The sequence below is a fragment of the Oncorhynchus mykiss genome, chromosome 19, assembly GCF_013265735.2.
Source record: "Oncorhynchus mykiss isolate Arlee chromosome 19, USDA_OmykA_1.1, whole genome shotgun sequence".
Lineage (NCBI taxonomy): Eukaryota > Metazoa > Chordata > Actinopteri > Salmoniformes > Salmonidae > Oncorhynchus > Oncorhynchus mykiss.
In genome coordinates, this window is record NC_048583.1 from 50,796,822 (window position 1) to 50,821,578 (window position 24,757).

The following is a 24,757-nucleotide window of genomic DNA, read 5'->3' on the forward strand; positions in this document are numbered from 1 at the left end:
CTGTCTTAATGTCCGCTAGTTATACTAACATAACTACTACTGTACTGTCCTAATGTCCTCTAGTCATACTGCCATAACTACTACTGTACTGTCCTAATGTCCTCTAGTTATACTAACATAACTACTACTGTACTGTCCTAATGTCCTCTAGTTATACAGCCATAACTACTACTGTACTGTCCTAATGTTCTCTAGTCATACTAACATAACTACTACTGTACTGTCCTAATGTCCTCTAGTCATACTAACATAACTACTACTGTACTGTCTTAATGTCCGCTAGTTATACTAACATAACTACTACTGTACTGTCCTAATGTCCTCTAGTTATACAGCCATAACTACTACTGTACTGTCCTAATGTCCTCTAGTTATACAGCCATAACTACTACTGTACTGTCCTAATGTCCTCTAGTTATACAGCCATAACTACTACTGTACTGTCCTAATGTCCTCTAGTCATACTAACATAACTACTACTGTACTGTCCTAATGTCCTCTAGTTATACAGCCAAACTACTACTGTACTGTCCTAATGTCCTCTAGTCATATAGCCATAACTACTACTGTACTGTCCTAATGTTCTCTAGTCATACTAACATAACTACTACTGTACTGTCCTAATGTCCTCTAGTTATACAGCCATAACTACTACTGTACTGTCCTAATGTTCTCTAGTCATACTAACATAACTACTACTGTACTGTCCTAATGTCCTCTAGTCATACTAACATAACTACTACTGTACTGTCCTAATGTCCTCTAGTTATACAGCCATAACTACTACTGTACTGTCCTAATGTTCTCTAGTCATACTAACATAACTACTACTGTACTGTCTTAATGTCCGCTAGTTATACTAACATAACTACTACTGTACTGTCCTAATGTCCTCTAGTTATACAGCCATAACTACTACTGTACTGTCCTAATGTCCTCTAGTTATACAGCCATAACTACTACTGTACTGTCCTAATGTCCTCTAGTTATACAGCCATAACTACTACTGTACATTCTTAATGTCCGCTAGTTATACTAACATAACTACTACTGTACTGTCCTAATGTCCTCTAGTCATACTAACATAACTACTACTGCACTGTCCTAATGTCCTCTAGTTATACAGCCATAACTACTACTGTACTGTCCTAATGTCCTCTAGTTATACTAACATAACTACTACTGTACTGTCCTAATGTCCTCTAGTTATACAGCCATAACTACTACTGTACTGTCCTAATGTTCTCTAGTCATACTAACATAACTACTACTGTACTGTCCTAATGTCCTCTAGTCATACTAACATAACTACTACTGTACTGTCCTAATGTCCTCTAGTTATACAGCCATAACTACTACTGTACTGTCCTAATGTTCTCTAGTCATACTAACATAACTACTACTGTACTGTCCTAATGTCCTCTAGTCATACTAACATAACTACTACTGTACTGTCCTAATGTCCTCTAGTTATACAGCCATAACTACTACTGTACTGTCCTAATGTCCTCTAGTTATACAGCCATAACTACTACTGTACTGTCTTAATGTCCGCTAGTTATACTAACATAACTACTACTGTACTGTCCTAATGTCCTCTAGTTATACAGCCATAACTACTACTGTACTGTCCTAATGTCCGCTAGTTATACTAACATAACTACTACTGTACTGTCCTAATGTCCTCTAGTCATACTAACATAACTACTACTGTACTGTCCTAATGTCCTCTAGTTATACAGCCATAACTACTACTGTACTGTCCTAATGTTCTCTAGTCATACTAACATAACTACTACTGTACTGTCCTAATGTTCTCTAGTCATACTAACATAACTACTACTGTACTGTCCTAATGTCCTCTAGTTATACTAACATAACTACTACTGTACTGTCCTAATGTCCTCTAGTTATACAGCCATAACTACTACTGCACTGTCCTAATGTCCTCTAGTCATACTAACATAACTACTACTGTACTGTCCTAATGTCCTCTAGTTATACAGCCATAACTACTACTGTACTGTCCTAATGTCCTCTAGTTATACTAACATAACTACTACTGTACTGTCCTAATGTCCTCTAGTTATATAGCCATAACTACTACTGTACTGTCCTAATGTCCTCTAATCATATAGCCATAACTACTACTGTACTGTCCTAATGTCCTCTAGTTATACAGCCATAACTACTACTGTACTGTCCTAATGTCCTCTAGTCATACTAACATAACTACTACTGTACTGTCCTAATGTCCTCTAGTTATATAGCCATAACTACTACTGTACTGTCCTAATGTCCTCTAGTTATACAGCCATAACTACTACTGTACTGTCCTAATGTCCTCTAGTTATACAGCCATAACTACTACTGTACTGTCCTAATGTCCTCTAGTTATATAGCCATAACTACTACTGTACTGTCCTAATGTCCTCTAGTTATACAGCCATAACTACTACTGTACTGTCCTAATGTCCTCTAGTCATACTAACATAACTACTACTGTACTGTCCTAATGTCCTCTAGTTATACAGCCATAACTACTACTGTACTGTCCTAATGTTCTCTAGTCATACTAACATAACTACTACTGTACTGTCCTAATGTTCTCTAGTCATACTAACATAACTACTACTGTACTGTCCTAATGTCCTCTAGTTATACTAACATAACTACTACTGTACTGTCCTAATGTCCTCTAGTTATACAGCCATAACTACTACTGCACTGTCCTAATGTCCTCTAGTCATACTAACATAACTACTACTGTACTGTCCTAATGTCCTCTAGTTATACAGCCATAACTACTACTGTACTGTCCTAATGTCCTCTAGTTATACTAACATAACTACTACTGTACTGTCCTAATGTCCTCTAGTTATATAGCCATAACTACTACTGTACTGTCCTAATGTCCTCTAATCATATAGCCATAACTACTACTGTACTGTCCTAATGTCCTCTAGTTATACAGCCATAACTACTACTGTACTGTCCTAATGTCCTCTAGTCATACTAACATAACTACTACTGTACTGTCCTAATGTCCTCTAGTTATATAGCCATAACTACTACTGTACTGTCCTAATGTCCTCTAGTTATACAGCCATAACTACTACTGTACTGTCCTAATGTCCTCTAGTTATACAGCCATAACTACTACTGTACTGTCCTAATGTCCTCTAGTTATATAGCCATAACTACTACTGTACTGTCCTAATGTCCTCTAGTTATACAGCCATAACTACTACTGTACTGTCCTAATGTCCTCTAGTCATACTAACATAACTACTACTGTACTGTCCTAATGTCCTCTAGTCATACTGCCATAACTACTACTGTACTGTCCTAATGTCCTCTAGTCATACTAACATAACTACTACTGTACTGTCCTAATGTCCTCTAGTTATATAGCCATAACTACTACTGTACTGTCCTAATGTCCTCTAGTTATACAGCCATAACTACTACTGTACTGTCCTAATGTCCTCTAGTTATACAGCCATAACTACTACTGTACTGTCCTAATGTCCTCTAGTTATATAGCCATAACTACTACTGTACTGTCCTAATGTCCTCTAGTTATACAGCCATAACTACTACTGTACTGTCCTAATGTCCTCTAGTCATACTAACATAACTACTACTGTACTGTCCTAATGTCCTCTAGTCATACTGCCATAACTACTACTGTACTGTCCTAATGTCCTCTAGTTATACAGCCATAACTACTACTGTACTGTCCTAATGTCCTCTTGTCATACTAACATAACTACTACTGTACTGTCCTAATGTCCTCTAGTTATATAGCCATAACTACTACTGTACTGTCCTAATGTCCTCTAGTCATACTAACATAACTACTACTGTACTGTCCTAATGTCCTCTAGTTATACAGCCATAACTACTACTGTACTGTCCTAATGTTCTCTAGTCATACTAACATAACTACTACTGTACTGTCTTAATGTCCGCTAGTTATACTAACATAACTACTACTGTACTGTCCTAATGTCCTCTAGTTATACAGCCATAACTACTACTGTACTGTCCTAATGTCCTCTAGTTATACAGCCATAACTACTACTGTACTGTCCTAATGTCCTCTAGTTATACAGCCATAACTACTACTGTACATTCTTAATGTCCGCTAGTTATACTAACATAACTACTACTGTACTGTCCTAATGTCCTCTAGTCATACTAACATAACTACTACTGCACTGTCCTAATGTCCTCTAGTTATACAGCCATAACTACTACTGTACTGTCCTAATGTCCTCTAGTTATACTAACATAACTACTACTGTACTGTCCTAATGTCCTCTAGTTATACAGCCATAACTACTACTGTACTGTCCTAATGTTCTCTAGTCATACTAACATAACTACTACTGTACTGTCCTAATGTCCTCTAGTCATACTAACATAACTACTACTGTACTGTCCTAATGTCCTCTAGTTATACAGCCATAACTACTACTGTACTGTCCTAATGTTCTCTAGTCATACTAACATAACTACTACTGTACTGTCCTAATGTCCTCTAGTCATACTAACATAACTACTACTGTACTGTCCTAATGTCCTCTAGTTATACAGCCATAACTACTACTGTACTGTCCTAATGTCCTCTAGTTATACAGCCATAACTACTACTGTACTGTCTTAATGTCCGCTAGTTATACTATCATAACTACTACTGTACTGTCCTAATGTCCTCTAGTTATACAGCCATAACTACTACTGTACTGTCCTAATGTCCGCTAGTTATACTAACATAACTACTACTGTACTGTCCTAATGTCCTCTAGTCATACTAACATAACTACTACTGTACTGTCCTAATGTCCTCTAGTTATACAGCCATAACTACTACTGTACTGTCCTAATGTTCTCTAGTCATACTAACATAACTACTACTGTACTGTCCTAATGTTCTCTAGTCATACTAACATAACTACTACTGTACTGTCCTAATGTCCTCTAGTTATACTAACATAACTACTACTGTACTGTCCTAATGTCCTCTAGTTATACAGCCATAACTACTACTGCACTGTCCTAATGTCCTCTAGTCATACTAACATAACTACTACTGTACTGTCCTAATTTCCTCTAGTTATACAGCCATAACTACTACTGTACTGTCCTAATGTCCTCTAGTTATACTAACATAACTACTACTGTACTGTCCTAATGTCCTCTAGTTATATAGCCATAACTACTACTGTACTGTCCTAATGTCCTCTAATCATATAGCCATAACTACTACTGTACTGTCCTAATGTCCTCTAGTTATACAGCCATAACTACTACTGTACTGTCCTAATGTCCTCTAGTCATACTAACATAACTACTACTGTACTGTCCTAATGTCCTCTAGTTATATAGCCATAACTACTACTGTACTGTCCTAATGTCCTCTAGTTATACAGCCATAACTACTACTGTACTGTCCTAATGTCCTCTAGTTATACAGCCATAACTACTACTGTACTGTCCTAATGTCCTCTAGTTATATAGCCATAACTACTACTGTACTGTCCTAATGTCCTCTAGTTATACAGCCATAACTACTACTGTACTGTCCTAATGTCCTCTAGTCATACTAACATAACTACTACTGTACTGTCCTAATGTCCTCTAGTCATACTGCCATAACTACTACTGTACTGTCCTAATGTCCTCTAGTTATACAGCCATAACTACTACTGTACTGTCCTAATGTCCTCTTGTCATACTAACATAACTACTACTGTACTGTCCTAATGTCCTCTAGTTATATAGCCATAACTACTACTGTACTGTCCTAATGTCCTCTAGTCATACTAACATAACTACTACTGTACTGTCCTAATGTCCTCTAGTCATACTAACATAACTACTACTGTACTGTCCTAATGTCCTCTAGTCATACTAACATAACTACTACTGCACTAGTCATAAAACCTGTAGTGGTTCTAACAGAACCCTCTATATTAGTTCCATACCTCTGTAGCAACTGACAGAGCACAGAACCCCTTTATATTGCAGTTCTAGACCTCTAAAGTGACTGTAACAGTGTGTGAGTCCTGTGTTTTTCCTATAGTTCCAGATATCTGTGGTAGTGACTGTAATATTGTGTGAGTGGTACGTTCTTTCCGTGGGTAAACCACCACAACTTTAATTACCCGGCTACCTAGTTCCACGGTGATAAATGGCTAATTGCTTAATAATCTAATCAGTGTTCGTTCTTTGCGCATATAAACTCTGACAGAGCCATTAATCCACACGCTCTTTTCACTCAGCCGCCAAACGGATGGCTTCAGCTGATTCTCTCTTGCTGCCGCGTGCAGGCTCTGTGGCTCCGCCGAGCGATGCGGCATAAATCACGGGCCATCGTGACATAAAGATGTCTGACGCGCGCTAACTCACTTAGGGACGGCAGCTGTTGCGGAGCGGGGCTCGGTGGCGATTCCCAGGGCGCATCACTTCAGCTTCAATGACTTGCAAATAAACAGCTCAACAGTTTTCCAAAATAGCTTTCTCCTCTCCTCTCCAGCAGCAGCAACCCTCACACACACACACACACACGCATGCAAACACACAACACACACACGTCCCTGTCCTATCTTCTCTTCCACTTCCCTTCCGGATGCCCTCCTCTATTTACATGATGTTTAATCATCTTTACCACCTCCCTCCCTTCCTCTTCACATTCATTCCTCTGGGTAATGTGAACTTTGATACTGTGACCTGGTCAAATCAAATGTAATTGTATTGGTCACATGCTTGGTAAAACAACAGGTGCAGACTAACAGTGAAATGCTTAGTCACGGGCCCTTCCCAACAACGCAGAGAGAACATAGAGAAATAATAAAGTAATAATGATGCTTACAGTGACTGTTCAAAACCCCTCCATCCATCCATCTGTCCTTTTCTACCTCCCCTTCTCCTCTTCCACTTCCCTCCATCCTCTTTTCATCCCTTTCACCTTCCATCCAAGCAGTAGAGAGAGAGAGAGATAGAGAGAGAGAGAGAGAGAGAGAGAGAGAGTGAGAGAGAGAGAGAGAGCGAGAGAGAGTGAGAGAGAGAGAGAGAGAGAGAGAGAGAGAGAGAGAGAGAGAGCTAGAGAGAGAGAGAGAGAGAGAGAGAGAGAGAGAGAGAGGGACATAGAGAAGGTACTCTAGTCTGACATCTTCTCTAAAGCTAAACTTCAGTTATTTTCATATCAGTATTTCAACAGAAACACAATCTCTCTGTACACACACACAGACACACACTCACAGACACACACACACACGCACACAGCATTGCACAGCACAGCGCTGTAGCTAATCTTCAGATTGATGATGGATTTGCATACATTCATTAGAGCGCAGGGGACTCGTGCCGACAGAAGGTGCTTAGGCAGTGTGAATTAAGGTTCATTCACTTAATGAGAAGTAAATATTTAGCCTGCAATGAACAACTGATAAAAATGTGTGTCGTGGATTACGCTAGCCTTTCGGCTACTAAACCCCAACTTAAAACAAACAAAACACTTTTAAATACCTGAATATATTAGCCCCCCGTTTAACTTTATACACATGCATACAGGTCCACACACAAGCATGGCGACACACACACAAGCATGGCGACACACACACACACACACACACACACACACACACACACTTTCAAAGTCACAGACACGGCACGGAACAAGCACTCTTTTACGATCCAGGAATAGCACTGGTAACGGTATTCAATAACAGAGAGTTTCACTGTTTTATTCATATTCCTGTGTACTCTGCATTACCGGGGGGACTGTGGATAAGCCACACACCAAACCCCACATCCTCCTGGGAGGATGCACTGTGTGCTGTGATGAAATCAGATTGAATTGACTTTCTCACACGGTGTGTTTGTGTGTGACAGGACAGAAAGGCTGGGCCGGCAGTTTACACCAGTCCCCGAGGACCATCCCCTAGAGACACACAGCAGGCACCTGTCCATGTGCTTATACAGATGTAGGATCTTCATTTGATCACTCTTTTGCTACTGAGAATTCCCCAGCACAGCAGGAAACGCAAACTTGTAGTGTATTTTAGTTTTAAACAGGCTTCTAAAGTTTGTAAGTTTGTAATCCACTATGACAATTAAGACTTGATTTTCCTTAATGAAAAATGTATCAACCCTACAAAAATGTCCATTATTTTCCTGCTGTAGCAAACTGGCTCAAATGAAGATCCTACATCTGAACCTCTCTCTGATAGAGGGAGTGATAGAGATAGCGATGGAAAGAGGGATGGAGAAATAGGGAGAGTGTGAAAGAGAGCGAGAGGGGAAGCAGGTGAAGCACAGGTAAAAAGACCCTGAACATGAGACTGTATTGATCGCCCCTCACAGATGCAAGTGTGTGTGTGTGTGTTTGTGTACAGTGCCTACAGAAGGTAAACACCCCACTTGGAATTCTTTACATTTTACTGTGGTACAAAATGGGATGAACCTTTTACTGCAGTGGGCTGAATCAGGGTCACACAGAGTGTTTCTTGGTAGTCTTAAACACATCTATTTTGAAACAACAGTATATACCTTACACACATGGTTATGGGTTTAAAAAAGAAGACCCCTGTACCATGTCAGATATAGAGTTGAAATGTATTAGAAACACCTTTGGCAGCGATTGCAGCTGTGAGACTTCTTGGGTAAGACTCATAAGAGCTTTGAAAACACCTGTATTGTGCAATATTTTCAAGTCTTGACATAGATTTTCAAGCAGATCAAAAGTCAAAACTGTAACTTGGACACTCAGGAAAATTCACTGTCTTCTTGGTAAGCAACTAGAGTAGATTTGGCGTTGTGTTGTAGGTTATTATCCTGCAGAAAGTTGAATTCCTCTCCAAGTGTCTGGTGTAAAGCAGACTGAATCAGGTTTTCCACTAGGATTTCGCCTGTGTTTAGCTCCAACCTGTTTCTTTTCATCCTGAAAAACTCCCCAGTCTTTGCTGATGTCAAGCATACCCATACCATGATGCAGCCACCACTATGCTTGAAAATAAGGAGGCAGTTTTGTTGTGCTTCAATCTGAATTAAAAATTGATTGAAAATATTTTTTCTCACCCATCTACACACAATAATGACAAAATTTAAAACATGTTTGTAGAATTGTTTTCGCTAATTTATTGAAAATGAAATTCAGAAATATCTAATCTCATTTAAATAAGTAGTCACACCCCTAACTCAATACTTTGGGTGTCTGTAACTGGATTTGGGGATTTTCATCATCATATCAGATTTTCTTAAACTCTGTTAAGTTAGATGGAGAGCGGCGATAAACAGCAATCTTCAAGTCTATCCACAAATTTCCAATGGCATTCAAGTCTTGGCTTTGGCTGGGCCAATTTAAGGACTTTCACAATCTTGTTCTGACGCCATTCCAGCGTTGCTTTGGCTGTATGCTTGGGTCATTGTCCTGTTGGAACGTAAATCGTCACCCCTGTCTAAGGTAGTTTACACTCTGAATCAGGTTCTCATCAAGGATTTGCCTGTATTTGACTCCATTCGTTGTTCCCTCTTTCTTTACCAGTCTCCCAGTCCCTGCCGCTGAAAAGCATCCCCATAGCATGATGCTGCCACCACCACGCTTCACGGTAGGGATGGTGTTAGATGGGCTATGAGCTGTGCCTGGGTTTCTGCAGACATAGCGCTTTGTATTCAGGCCAAATAGTTACATTTTTGTCTCATTAAACAACCAAATATTTTGTCCTTCACGTGCCTTTTTGAAAACTCCAGACTGCCGTCTTGTGCCTTTTACTCAGGAGTGGCTTCCGTCTGGCCACTCTCCCATGAAGCCCAGATTGGTGAAGCGCTGTAGAGACTGTTGTCCTTCTGGCAGGTTCTCCCATCTCAGCCAAGGAACTCTGTAGTTCTGTCATAGTGGTCAATAGGTTCTTGGTCACCTCCCTGACCAAGGTCCTTCTTGCCCGGTTGCTCAGTTTGGTCAGACAGCCAGCTGTAGGCAGAGTCTGGGTAGTTCCATATTTTTTCAATTTCTCAATGATGGAGACCACTCTTCTCTTGGAAACTTTCAACACTATAGACATTGTTTTATACCCGTTCACAGATATATGTCTCATTACAATTATATCTCTGAGATCTAATCAAATCTAATTTTATTAGTCACATGCTCCGAATACAACAGGTGAAATGCTTACATTCGAGCCCCTAAACAACAGTGCAGTTTAAAAAATAACGGATAAGAATAAGAGATAAAAGTAACAAGTAATTAAAGAGGAGCAGTAAAAAATAACAATATATACAGGGGGGTGCCAGTACTGAGTCAATGTGCGAGGGCACCGGTTAGTTGAGGTAGTATGTACATAGGTTAATTAAAGTGACTATGCATAGATGACAACCGAGAGTGGTGTGGAGAGGGGCAATGTGAATAGTCCGGGTAGCCATTTGACTAGATGTTCAGGAGTCTTATAGCTTGGGGGTAGAAGCTGTTTAGAAGCCTCTTGGAACTAGACTTGGCGCTCCGGTACCGCTTGCCGTGTGGTAGCAGAGAGAACAAGTCTATGACTAGAGTGGCAGGAGTCTTTGACAATTGTTAGGGCCTTCCTCTGACACTGCCTGGTATAGAGGTCCTGGAAGGCAGGAAGCTTGGCCCCAGTGATGTACTGGGCCACTCGCTCTACCCTCTGTAGTGTCTTGTGGTCGGAGGCCGAGCAGTTGCCATACCAGGCGGGGTTGCAACCATGCTCTCGATGGTGCAGCTGGAGAACCTTTTGAGGATTTGAGGACCCATGTCAAATCTTTTCAGTCTCCTGAGGGGGAATAGGTTTTGTCGTGCCCGCTTCACGACTGTCATGGTGTGCTTGGACCATGTTAGTTTGTTGTTGATGTGGACACTATTGATCCCTCAGACTCCACGGACAGTTCCTTGGACTTCATAGTATAGGTTCTGCTCTGATATCCACTGTCAACTGTGGGACATTATATAGACAAGTGTTTTTATATTTTTTATAAATCATGTCCAAACAATTAAGTTGGCCACTGGTGGACTCCAATCAAGTTGTAATGAGATTACAAGTCATTATTGTGAAGTTACTACAATGTTGTTGATCCATCCTCAGTTTTCTCATATCACAGCCATTGAACTCTGTAGCTGTTTTAAAATCACCAATGGCCTCATGTTGACGTCCCTAAGCAGTTTCCACCCTGTTCTGCAACTCAGGACGACTGCATCTGTCTGGGTGGTTCAATACATCATCCACAGAATAATTATTAACTTGACCATGCAAGGTTAAAGAGATATTTAATGTCTGATTTGTTATTGTTACCCATCTACCAATCACTGCCATTCTTTATGAGGCTTTTGAAACCTATACCAAGCCACCACTTACAAACCATCTGCTAAAGTGTGTTTGTGTGTTTACTGTTTGTTAGAGCAATTGTTTGTTTCAGAGTGTGTTCGTAATGTATTTCAGTAGCCTTTGCTTCAGTTCCAGAGCTTTCCCTACACTTTCCCCACTACTTAGTAATTAGTGTTTGACTGAATCCACAGCCCAACTCTAACCCTGGGTCTCCAACACAACAGGTAACAGCTAGCAGCTAACAGCTAGGTGCTAATGTAATGGCTGGAGGATGTTAAGGCCATTAAGGTAACTCAATAGAAAAGACATCATCATAAACACATTAAAAGGAAATGTCTTCATCTGTTCAGCCTCCACTCCGTCTTTTAAAACACCCCAGATAGACGACGCTTGTTTAGGACGTACTGTCTCTTCGTCTGTCGATTGGTCCCCAGTGCTGATGTGAGAGTTTTGGCAGAACAATGCGAGGACATTCATGTGAGGGATGATTAAGCATGGCGACACACACACACACACACACACACACACACACACACACACACACATACACACATACACACATACACACACACACATACATATACACACACACATACACACACACACACACACATACACACACACACACACACACATACACACACACACACACAGCTTCATCTCGTCAGGCTCAGCTCTTAACTACAGGGATAATTTCCTCCAGCAAATGGTCACGGTGTCCTTGAAAAACATATTTGCTTATTATGTTTTTTTCCCTCCTTTCTTTTAGCATCATCACAGCCGTTTCCATCACCCGGCTGATGATGGCGCCGCGTTGACATAACACCCCCGGACCGAGAGGCTTTTAACACTTAAACGGTGAAAAGGGATATTCAGAATTGCCCTTGAACGTTTGGGCTGGTGCACACAGCACACAGGCGGAGGGGGAAGAGTTAGGGGAGCGCACACACTGGGAAGTAGCGACTTAAGGAAGGGTGAGAAGAGGGGTGGGGGGGGGGTTAGAGAGGGGCACACACAGCAAGGCAGTGACTCATAAGGGGTTAGGAACTCTGGGAGGCCAAACCGCCGTGAGTCCACTAAACTATCTTCATCCTCCAAACAACTAAACAAACTAAAGTAAATCAAGTGGCTCAAGAGGAGTCTGATCCTGTATTAGTCTGGAAATACGACAGACTAACATGTTTGCTGTCTGTCTCCCCAAACACTCCAACTTGCTGTTAGTAAGGATCAACGTTTTTATGTAACATAAACTGAAGACTGAACCAACAGTTCTTTATCCTCAAACAAACCCACTAACTAATGGATAGACTAATATTACATATACTACAGCATTATTGTGATCTTTTAAACACTAAACGTCTGTTTACTGTCATTCTCCTGACTCTGCAACCTGCTGTTACACTAAATCTGTTTTAATGTAAGATAACTGCAGTATTAAAACAGGGATTGGAGTTTGTTTTCTGCCTTTCATCTTTCTCTCTACCCTGCTGTAGAGTTTTATAGAGGGTGGTGACCTGGAGAGTGTATGTGAATGATAGTTCATAACCACACAGTCAGTCCAGGTCATATAATCCCACTACGGTACTGCTTTTGTATGGATGATATTTACCATGCTTGTACTCACGTATTTCAACTATCGTGTTATCCATGTTTATGTGTTCCTTGCTGTATTTTGGAATCCTGGACAGGCAGTTGTTGAACATGAGGGCAGTTTCTCAACTTGCTGGCATGGTTAAATAAAGGTTAAATAAATACATGAAATATATGGCTGATGTGGCTGTTTATATCACATTACCTTGAACAGGTTAAACTGATCACATTTTGTTTTCCTCTTTTATTCTATTTCACCTTTTTAATTTCCCTTTTTCCCCCGGCTCAAATTCAATATCCCTGCTCCGAGGATACACACATTTGTATGTGTGTGTGTGTGTTTGTGTGAGCCGGCAGACAGCCTGTCTCCCAGCATTGCTGTTCCCCCGCGGAGGGTGTGTATGGTTCTTGACAGAGCAGAGTGTAATGTGTGATAGATCGCACTTCAGGGACCTGATAATCACATCACCCTCTATCGCCTATCAGCTGGCCACCGCAGGACACCTTTCACACGGACACAGGGAGCCCTCACTCTCCCCTCCTGTCTCTCTCTCTCTCTCTCTCTCTCCATCCCTCTCCACTCTACCTCTATCTTTTTCTTTACTATTTCCTAAGCCCCCACCATTTCTTTCTTTCAATCTTTCTTTTCTTGATTAAAATTCATTTGGATTAGCTGCCTTTGTCCTCTCTGACTTTACTATTCTCTTCCACAGTCACACAAACAGATCAAACAAGTAATTCTGGTAAAACTTCCAAAAGTAGGGAAGGTTAACTGAACATGAACTTCTCAGCAGCTATGTCCTGCTGAGGACGAATCCTTCGGAGTGTCGTTGAAAGTGTTGTTGCCAAGGTTAAGTAGCCCGTCCTATAATAAGTGTTGCTGTGTGTGTGTGTGTGTGCGTGTGTGCGTGCATGTGTGTGTCTCTGTGTGTGTATGTGTGTGTGTGTGTTTGGCAGGGAGCAGCAGACGCTCAGGTCGGGGCTGGAGCGGCGGCCCCGGGCCCTCCGACAGTGCAGGCACCCGGCAAATGGCCTTTAGCATCGCTAACCGAGCTAGCCCAACTATCCATCATACCATATGTTCTCACTGTGAGAGCTAACGCTAATGAGAGATGAGAGGAGAGGAAAGGGGGGAAGGAAGGGGAGTAGAGGTGGTTGAAGAAGAGGAAGAGGAGGAGAAGGAAGAGGAGATCAGGGAGGAGAAGAGCGGAAGAAGGAAGAGGAGGAAGAGGAGAAGAGAAGCATATGCTCACTCCAGCAAGATAGCGCGAATGAAAGATGGAATACAGGAAGGAAGAGAGGAAGAGAGGGGAAGAGGGTATTAAAGTAAGATATTGCAATATGTGACTCAGGAATTGATCACAGCATATGTCTTCACTGTTGAGACAAACATTCCATTGGACATTTAGTGAAATGGTTTCCTCATGGTTTAACTTAGCGCGCCTGTTACCTGGTTCAGAAAGGACTTGAGCACCCCTGAGTCCTTTATGGTACAGTACAATATAAAGAGCATTTGTGAGGAGAGAGACTAATGACACTATACAACACATCCTTATGGGGTCCTTGTTTATATGTTGTGTGATAAATAGTGTGCCGTGTCCAAGTCTGGCAATGTGTGCACTTTGACTCCTGCAGAGTGTACCCTGCTGTGTGTGAATGTGTGTGTGAATTGTGTGTGTGTGTTTCCTGCAGAGTGCTTGGCAGTGCCCTCGCCAGTGCCATCCCTTGCCCGCTCTATCATCTGCCGTGACAAAGATGTCTGACACTGTGTGACACCCCACACACACACACACACACACACACACACACACACACACACCCCTGCCCATCTGTGCCTGGGTGCCTGCGCTCAGAGACACCACAGGGGAGAGACGACCCCAAAAGAGAGCAAGTCCCTCTCTTCCACCCTTCCCCCTCTTTCTCCAACTCTCCTCCCCTATATCTGCCACCTCTCTTCCCAGTGTCATTCTAAAGTCACTGAGGACCCAGCCTAAACTTTTGGGGGAAGTGTAACGTGGATGTGGGTAGGACAGACATGTATTGTGTGTGTTTGTGTGTCATAGCTTGTGAAAATCTCTCACCTGTTATAGGTGTGTGTATGTGTGTTATATTTCAACCTGATTTCATAGTTTCACTTCGGAATTTTCCGTAATTGGATGAACGTCGATTTTTTACCCAATAATTCTGCGTGGTTACTGGGTTAATTCCGTGTAGTTACTAGGTTACTATTATAAACTGGTTACCAATGTAATTTGAACAGTAAAAATAAATGTTTCGTCATACTCGTGGTATACGGTCTGATATACCATGGCTGTCGACCAATCAGCATTCAGAGTTCGAACCACCCAGTTTATAATAAAAAAGAATGCGATGTGCCCATTAAGTATCATCAAGTACTCTTCTTGCCAGAGAACTGTGAACTGTTTTAGGGTGAGCGCTGATGAAGGCATAAATCAACATCCTCAGGACCTTTTCAAATGTCTGAAATCGACGGCTCTTTCTTGACTAGCCTGTGTATTTAATATGTGGCGTAGCTTGTGTAAATCTGTCACCTGTTAAAGGTGTGTATGGCGTAGCTTGTGTAAATCTGTCACCTGTTAAAGGTGTGTATGGCGTAGCTTGTGTAAATCTGTCACCTGTTAAAGGTGTGTATGATGTAGCTTGTGTAAATCTGTCACCTGTTAAAGGTGTGTATGATGTAGCTTGTGTAAATCTGTCACCTGTTAAAGGTGTGTATGATGTAGCTTGTGTAAATCTGTCACCTGTTAAAGGTGTGTATGATGTAGCTTGTGTAAATCTGTCACCTGTTAAAGGTGTGTATGATGTAGCTTGTGTAAATCTATCACCTGTTAAAGGTGTGTATGACGTAGCTTGTGTAAATCTGTCACCTGTTAAAGGTGTGTATGACGTAGCTTGTGTAAATCTGTCACCTGTTAAAGGTGTGTATGGCGTAGCTTGTGTAAATCTGTCACCTGTTAAAGGTGTGTATGACGTAGCTTGTGTAAATCTGTCACCTGTTAAAGGTGTGCATGACGTAGCTTGTGTAAATCTGTCACCTGTTAAAGGTGTGTATGGCGTAGCTTGTGTAAATCTGTCACCTGTTAAAGGTGTGTATGACGTAGCTTGTGTAAATCTGTCACCTGTTAAAGGTGTGTATGACGTAGCTTGTGTAAATCTGTCACCTGTTAAAGGTGTGTATGGCATCCCTCTCTCTGCATCTCCACAGCAGACCAGGGAATCCTCTATGACTGTACTGCCGCAGCACTGGGACCTGTAGCCGTCATGGAGCAGCCCTCCACAGCACAGTTGCCCCCCTGACGGAGAGTAAGGCACCCGCCCACAGCAAGCGTCACCCACCCCCACCGACACACGTCCCTGTCCCGGGTCAAGACAGCACACCTCACCTGGGGGAGAGGAGGAGGAGGAGGAGGAATAAGAGGAGGAGGAGCAGTAATCTGTAAGTTTGTTTTGTTGGTAAGGTAAGAAAACATTGTGATTAAGTTTCAAACACTGTAAACAGTTTATTTCCCAAAACATTTTGAAGAGAAGTGAAACTGAAACAGATGGAAACGATATATATGGTTTTATTGTGAGGCAGAACATGAACAACTATAGATTTTGCTAAATGATGTACTATGGGCACTCACCGGTCGCCACAGGAATGTAGTATCTTCCACAGCATTGGTGATCCGGGAGAGGTGGGAGGAGCTTTCCACCACAGCACAGAGTGTGGGAGGAGTTTGGTGAGGGAAGGTAACGCCCCTCACAGCACAGGTGTAGAGGTTTACTGGTGTAGACCACACCATCACAACACACCTGGAGAACACACACACACACAAAGGAAGAATTAAAGAGAGCGAGAAAGAGAGAGGGGGTGAGGGAAGAGAGAGATAGACACAGAGAGAGGGGGGGAGAGAGTTAATTAGCTGTGTACAACATGCCCTGCTCCCTCCACCTGTGTTCAGGTAGAGTATATAAAATGGCCGCTGTGTGTACTGCTCTTGTTCTACACGACAGGCCTGTGCCTCTATAATGATTTGACTGTATTATGGTATAACGTGTGTGTCCTTGGGTACGCCTGGGTTATTTTGTCTTCATTATCCTGGTGTTTGTGTGTGTGTGTATGTCTGTGTGTGTCACAAGATTCCCGCGCTGAGGGGACAGACGTATGGCGTATGGGTAGCTTGCCAAGTTGGCAGTCTTTCAATGACATGAGGATTGCAGCAATCGTCAGACGACAAGTTAATCTGTTTAGTGAAAACAATCGCTGGGAGGAGGACAATGACTGTGTCTCCTGCATAAATAAAACCTTTTCAAACTTCTGACTGTGTCTGTTGTGTTCCGGCAGGAGAGCTTTACACCAGTGTTTCTCAATTACCAAGGGGGGCATTGTTTTGTTACATCCCTACACTTGCACACCTGGGCCCATATAAATAATACTTCTTAGCCTCTTACATGAGATGTACTTCTAAGTCGAAAGATTCTGAGAATATGTTCAGAATGATGATGTTTTCCTCCAAAGGATAATAATTGAACTAGTCAACTGGCTGTGCTAGTGTTGGAGTGGAACACAAATGGGCTGCCCTGTGTTTCCCTGTTACTCCAGAACCAGAGTTGAGTTAGGATTTCCAGTTTGTTTATTTGTCATATACAAATGATTACCGTACCGTACCAGTCAAAAGTTTGGACACACCTACTCATTCTAGGGTTTTTCTTTATTTTTACTATTTTCTACATTGTAGAATAATAGTGAAGACATCATAACTATGAAATAACACATATGGAATCATATAGTAACAAAAAAAGTGTTAAACAAATCAAAATATGTTTTATATTTTCAATTCTTCAAAGTAGCCACTCTTTGCCTTGATTACAGCTTTGAACAATCTTGGCATTCTCTCAACCAGCTTCATGAGGAATGCTTTTCCAACAGTCTTGAAGGAGTTCCCGCATATGCTGAGCACTTGATGTCTGCTTTTCCTTCACTCTGCGGTCCAACTCATCCCAAACCATCTCAATTGGGATGAGGTTGGGTGATTGTGGAGGCCAGGTCATCTGATGCAGCACTCCATCACTCTCCTTCTTGGTCAAATAGCCCTTACACAGCCTGGAGGTGTTTTTGGGGTCATTGTCCAGTTGAAAAACAAATGATAGTCCCAATAAGTGCAAACCAGATGGAATGGCAAATTGCTGCAGAATGCTGTGGTAGCCACGCTGGTTAAGTGTGTCTTGAATTCTAAATAAATCACAGACAGCAAAGCACCCCCACACCATCACACCTCCTCCTCCATGCTTCACTGTGGAAACCACACTTGCGGAGATAATCTGTTCACCTACTCTGCGTCTCACAAAGACACAGCGGTTGGAACCAAAAATCTTAAATTTGGACTCATCAGACCAAAGGACAGATTTCCACCGGTCTAATGTCCATTGCTTGTGTTTCTTGGCCCAATCAAGTCTCTTATTCTTATTGGTGTCCTATAGTAGTGGTTTCTTTGCAGCAATTTGACCATGAAGGCCTGATTCACGCAGTCTCCTCTGAACAGTTAATATTGAGATGTGTCTGTTACTTGAACTCTGTGAAGCATTTATTTGGACTGCAATTTCTGAGGTTGGTAACTCTAATGAACTAATCCTCTGCAGCAGAGGTAACTTTGGATCTTCCTTTCCTGTGGTAGTCCTCATGAGCTCCAGTTTCATCATAGAGCTTGATAGTTTTTGTGATTGCACTTGAAGAAACTTTCAAAGTTCTTGAAATGTTCCGTATTGACTGACCTTCATGTCTTAAAGTAATGATGGACTGTTGTTACTCTTTGCTTATTTGAGCTGTTCTTGCCATAATATGGACTTGGTCTTTTACCAAATAGGGCTATTTTCTGTGTACCACCCTTACCTTGTCATAACACAACTGATTGGCTAAAAAGTATTAAGAAGGAAAGAAATTCCACAAATGAACTTTTAACAAGGCACATCTGTTAATTGAAATGCATTCTAGGTGACTACCTCATGAAGCTGGTTGAGAGAATGCCAAGAGTGTGCAAAGCTGTCATCAAGGCAAAGGGTGGGTAGTTTGGAGAATTTAAAGGTGCGTTTAACACTTTTTTGGTTACTACATGATTCCATATGTGTTATTTCATAGTTTTGATGTCTTCACTACTTTTCTACAATGAAGAAAATAGTCCAAATGAAGAAAAGAAACCTGGAATGAGGAGGTGTGTCAAAACTTTTGACTGGCACTGTACATGAAGGGAGTTACTATCGTGCTACTACCGTGCTTCTACACCTGCATTGCTTGCTGTTTGGGGTTTTAGGCTGGGTTTCTGTACAGCACTTTGAGATATCAGCTGATGTAAGAAGGGCTATATAAATAAATGTGATTTGATTTGATTTGATTTTGATTTACTATGTTACTACTATTATGTTATTATATGGGCAACAACTTATTCTATGTGTAAAGAGAGTTACCTGTCTCTGAGGTTGGTAGCAGGACGCCCCACACACCCCCTGAGAGGCAAAGCACTGCAGGTAGGAGCATCTGACCTCTGACCCCTCACCCCTCTGGGTCACACTTGACCCCCACTCGGCCCCCCCACAGGGTCTCAGCATCTTCCTCCACACCTCGTAGCCTAGCATGATACCACAGGGCTGACCTGGAGAAGACCACTCCACCCTCACTGATCTGGAGGAGGGAAAGAGGGGGAGAGAGAGAGAGAGCGTTAGGGGAGGAAGAGAGTGAAGTGGGTGAGGGAGTTCAAACTGAGGGCCAGAGAAAGAAATATCAGGATTGAGTTGAAAAGCCACACACACCACCCAGTGTGGACTGCCCCGTCTCGAGCTCCCTCAGTCAGTCATGGTGTCAGAGTGTTTTATACACTTCAAATATAGATTTTTCTCTTTTTAACTACTGTACCTTTGGCAGATACTAACCATGAAGGAGACACACACACACTTCTACTACTGTGTGTGTGTGTGTGTGTCTGTCTACTTGGGCATGTGTCTGTGCGCGTGTGCGTGTAAACCAGCAGGTGCGGTAATTGTCATATTTCAATCAAACCCTAAGCCATACCACAATTTCCTCTCTCTCTCTCTTTCTCCTTCACTCTGTGTTTCTCCCACTCTTTCTCCTGGCCGGATGTAGCTTGCGTCAGAATTAATGAATTAACTATTGATTAAATTCCACTCTGGCAAATCTAGCGTGGCGAATGAATGAAGTGTTTGAGGCTCATGTAGGCCAGAGAGGGACATGTCAGGGCCATCGATCTGTGGTTACTTTTCTACTGGGGCACAAGTTACACACCTCCTGATTATGACAGATAGAGAAAGGTAGAGGGAGAGAGGGAGGGAGGGCAAGAGAGAGGGAGTGCAAGAGAGAGGGAGAGCAAGAGAGAGGGAGAGCAAGAGAGAGGGTGAGAGAGAGGGAGAGCAAGAGAGAGGGTGAGAGAGAGAGAGAGAGAGAGAAAGAGAGAGAGAGAGAGAGAGAGAGAAAGAGAGAGAGAGAGTGGGAAAGGCTTCTGGCTTTGTCCACCATCACACACACATGCATTCCTGAAAACGCACACATATACACTTGCACACAAGCAAGCAGGCTAACTCACCTGGGGCTGAGCACCTGTATGTGTGGAGGTGCTATGTCAGCAGGTAGATCCTCCACTGTAGTCACCTGAGTAGCGTTACTCTTTACACACCCATACACAGTACACACCTCCACCTGTAATACACAACAAAACACACACCCTCACCTTTTACATAAACACACAAAACAGTACACCATCAAAAACAGAAATCATTCAAACCTGTAGGTGAGTGATTGTGTACTACAGTACCTTTATGTCATAGACGGTGAAGGGTAGCAGTCCTCCCAGTAAGTATGATCCTGATGTGTTATCAGCAGTAGCGTGTACAGTCCCGTCTAGATAGACAGAGTATTCAGTCACAGCTCCGTTGGGCTGTACAGGGGGAGACCACAGCACACGCACTGTACTGCTGTTGACTGGAACCACCTCTGGAGGAAACACTCCCTCTGGCTCTGGGGAGTGACACACACAGGTTAAAACATCAGCTAAAAATCACTCTCTCTTTCTATCTATCTATGCCTTTTTCTCCCTCTTCATCTCTCTATCCCCTCCACATACTCAAAGAAAACAGATGACGGTCTGTGTGTGCGTGTGTGTGTGTGTGTGTGTGTGTGTGTGTGTGTGTGTGTGTGTGTGTGTGTGTGTATGTATGGGTGTATGTATGTAAACTCAGCAAAAAAAGAAACGTCCTCTCACTGTCAACAGCGTTTATTTTCAGCAAACTTAACATGTGTAAATATTTATATTAACATAACAAGATTCAACAACTGAGACATAAACTGAACAAGTTCCACAACCATGTGACTAACAGAAATGGAATAACATGTCCCTGAACAAAAGGCGGGGTCAAAATCAAATGTAACAGTCAGTATCTGGTGTGGCCACCAGCTGCATTAAGTACTGCAGTGCATCTCCTACTCATGGACTGCACCAGATTTGCCAGTTCTTGCTGTGAGATGTTACCCCAGTCTTCCACCAAGGCACCTGCAAGTTCCCGGACATTTCTGGTTGGAATGGCCCTAGCCCTCACCCTTCGATCCAACAGGTCCCAGATGTGCTCAATGGGATTGAGATCCAGGCTCTTCGCTGGCCATGGCAGAACACTGACATTCTTGTCTTGCAGGAATTTATACACAGAACGAGCAGTATGGCTGGGGGCATTACCCTGCAGGAAGGGTACCACATGAGGGAGGAGGATGTCTTCCCTGTAACGTACAGCGTTGAGATTGCCAGCAATGACAACAAGCTCAGTCCGATGATGCTGTGACACACCGCCCCAGACCATGACGGACACTCCACCTCCAAATCGATCCCGCTCCAGAGTACAGGCCTCGGTGTAACGCTCATTCCTTCGATGACCGCAAATCCTGCCTTACAACAGGCCTAAAAGCCCTCAGCCCAGCGCCTCTCAGCCTATTGCGGACAGTCTGAGCACTGATGGAGGGATTGTGCGTTCCTGGTGTAACTCGTGCAGTTGTTGTTGCCATCCTGTACCTGTCCCGCAGGTGTGATGTTTGGATGTACCGATCCTGTGCAGGTGTTGTTACATGTTCATTAATTGTTTATGGTTCATTGAAGAAGCATGGGAAACAGTGTTTAAACCCTTTACAATGAAGATCTGTGAAATTATTTTAATTTTTACGAATTATCTTTGAAATACATTTATGTATGTGTGCATATGTGTACGTATGCATGTGTGTGTATATGTATGTGTGTGTGTGTGTATATGTATGTGTGAGAGAGAAAGAGAGAGAGAGAGAGAGAGAGAGAGAGAGAAAAAAACTGTGTGTGTCCTAGTGGGAAATTGAATCGCTCCTGTAGATTGCGAGAACAAAGAGAGGCACAAGGCAGGGCCAGAGGGTTAACTGGGCTAGTCTCTCTGAAACCCAGTCCTGCTGTTACACACACTGAAGAGAGTAACTATTCCTACGCCAGCGCATACAGTTAAACCCTGTGTCTACCTAACGCCAGCTCATACACAGTTAAACCCTGTGTCTACCTAACGCCAGCGCATACACAGTTAAACCATGTGTCTACCTAAAGCCAGCACATACACAGTTAAACCCTGTGTCTACCTAACGCCAGCGCATACACAGTTAAACCCTGTGTCTACCTAACGCCAGCTCATACACAGTTAAACCCTGTGTCTACCTAACGCCAGCTCATACACAGTTAAATCCTGTGTCTACCTAACGCCAGCGCATACACAGTTAAACCCTGTGTCTACCTAACGCCAGCTCATACACAGTTAAACCCTGTGTCTACCTAACGCCAGTGCATACACAGTTAAACCCTGTGTCTACCTAACACCAGCTCATACACAGTTAAACCCTGTGTCTACCTAACACCAGCTCATACACAGTTAAACCCTGTGTCTACCTAACGCCAGCGCATACACAGTTAAACCCTGTGTCTACCTAACGCCAGCACATACACAGTTAAACCCTGTGTCTACCTAACGCCAGCGCATACACAGTTAAACCCTGTGTCTACCTGACTAACTGATTCACAGTGAGAATATTGCCACTTTCCCCGTGTAACGATCATCCAATAATCAAAATGATGTCACACAGCCCAGCCCACAGAGAAGCGGCCCAGATAGATTGACACAAAATTACTAACATCTCCAAACTATTCTTCTTAGTGGGAACACACTTTTAATTCCCTCCTAACACACTTACCCAATTCATTCCCTCCTAACACACTTACCCAATTCATTCCCTCCTAACACACTTACCCAATTCATTCCCTCCTAACACACTTACCCAATTCATTCCCTCCTAACACTTACCCAATTCATTCCCTCCTAACACACTTACCCAATTCATTCCCTCCTAACACCCAATTCATTCCCTCCTAAGACACTTACCCAATTCATTCCCTCCTAACACACTTACCCAATTCATTCCCTCCTAACACACTTACCCAAACCCAACCCAGTGCACTATATTTCACTTCCACGATAGCATTATCAACGCTAGACTCAACACCAGACACATGAATGGAGGCACGCAGACACACATACACATAAAAACACACACTCAAAATGTGCACCTGGCTTTTTAATTATCTGTGTGTATGCATTTGTGTGTGACTGTGTGTGTATAACAGTGGTTACAGATCTATGGCCTTACGGCAGTAGAATAATGCAATGAAGGACCCCTGGAGCCTCTAAGCTAAATGACCCGTGGCCCGCTCTTAGCAGCTAACAACTTTCTAATGTTTTTAATGCACTTTTTACTATGCTGATCTGATTAGGTGGAGAGAAAGACAGAGGGAGGGAGGGGGGGGGGGGAGAGAGAGAGAGACAACACTGTATATAGACATAATATGACATTTGAAATGTCTTTATTCATTTGGAACTTCTGTGAGTGTAATGTTTACTGTTAATTTTTATTGTTTATTTCACTTTTGTTTATTATCTATTTCACTTCCTTGGCAATGTAAACATATCTTCCGGAGGAAGTCAGAGACCAGTGTAGCGCCAGGACAACAACGTCAGCAAGACTGATCGTGGACTACAGGAAATGGAGTGTCGAGCACGCCCCCATTCACATCGACTGGGCTGTAGTGGAGCGTGTTGAGAGTTTTAAGTTCCTCAGTGTCAACAACACTAAGGACCTATCATGGTCCAAACATACCAACACAGTCATGACGAGGGCACGACAACGCCTTTTCACCCTCAGGAGGCTGAAAATACCCTAAAAATTGTCAAAGACTGCAGCCACCCAAACTCTGGTGATGTTGTTGTTGTTGTTCTAGAGGGGTTAGGTCTTGGTCTGGGTGTGGTTCTAGAGGAGTTAAGTCGTGGTGGTGGTGGTGTTGAAGTGGTTCTAGAATGGTTAGGTCTTGGTCTGGGTGTGGTTCTAGAGGGGTTAAGTTGTGGTGGTGGTGTTGTTGTTCTAGAGGGGTTAGGTCTTGGTCTGGGTGTGGTTCTAGAGGAGTTAAGTCGTGGTGGTGGTGGTGGTGGTGTTGAAGTGGTTCTAGAGGGGTTAGGTCTTGGTCTGGGTGTGGTTCTAGAGGGGTTAAGTTGTGGTGGTGGTGTTGTTGTTCTAGAGGGGTTAGTTGTTGGTCTGGGTGTGGTTCTAGAGGGGTTAAGTCATGGTGGTGGTGTTGTGGTTCTAGAGGAGTTAGGTCTTGGTCTGGGTGTGGTTGTAGAGGGGTTAAGTCGTGGTGGTGGTGGTGTTGTTGTTGTTCTAGAGGGTTTAGGTCTTGGTCTGGGTGTGGTTGTAGAGGGGTTAAGTTGTGGTG

The 24,757-nt window shown here is 42.7% G+C and overlaps 1 protein-coding gene across 1 annotated transcript in view; it reads right to left on the bottom strand.

The window, feature by feature from the left end:
• ush2a (Usher syndrome 2A (autosomal recessive, mild)) overlaps nt 1-24,757 on the bottom strand; it is a 486,438-nt gene that overhangs the window by 111,478 nt on the left and 350,203 nt on the right. The window contains exons 52-56 of the mRNA XM_036955034.1: nt 20,756-20,958; nt 20,528-20,640; nt 19,398-19,611; nt 16,580-16,748; nt 16,115-16,336 (exon numbers count right to left, since the gene is read on the bottom strand). Coding sequence (XP_036810929.1) covers nt 16,115-16,336; nt 16,580-16,748; nt 19,398-19,611; nt 20,528-20,640; nt 20,756-20,958 — 921 coding nt within the window. The remainder of the gene's footprint in view (nt 1-16,114; nt 16,337-16,579; nt 16,749-19,397; nt 19,612-20,527; nt 20,641-20,755; nt 20,959-24,757) is intronic.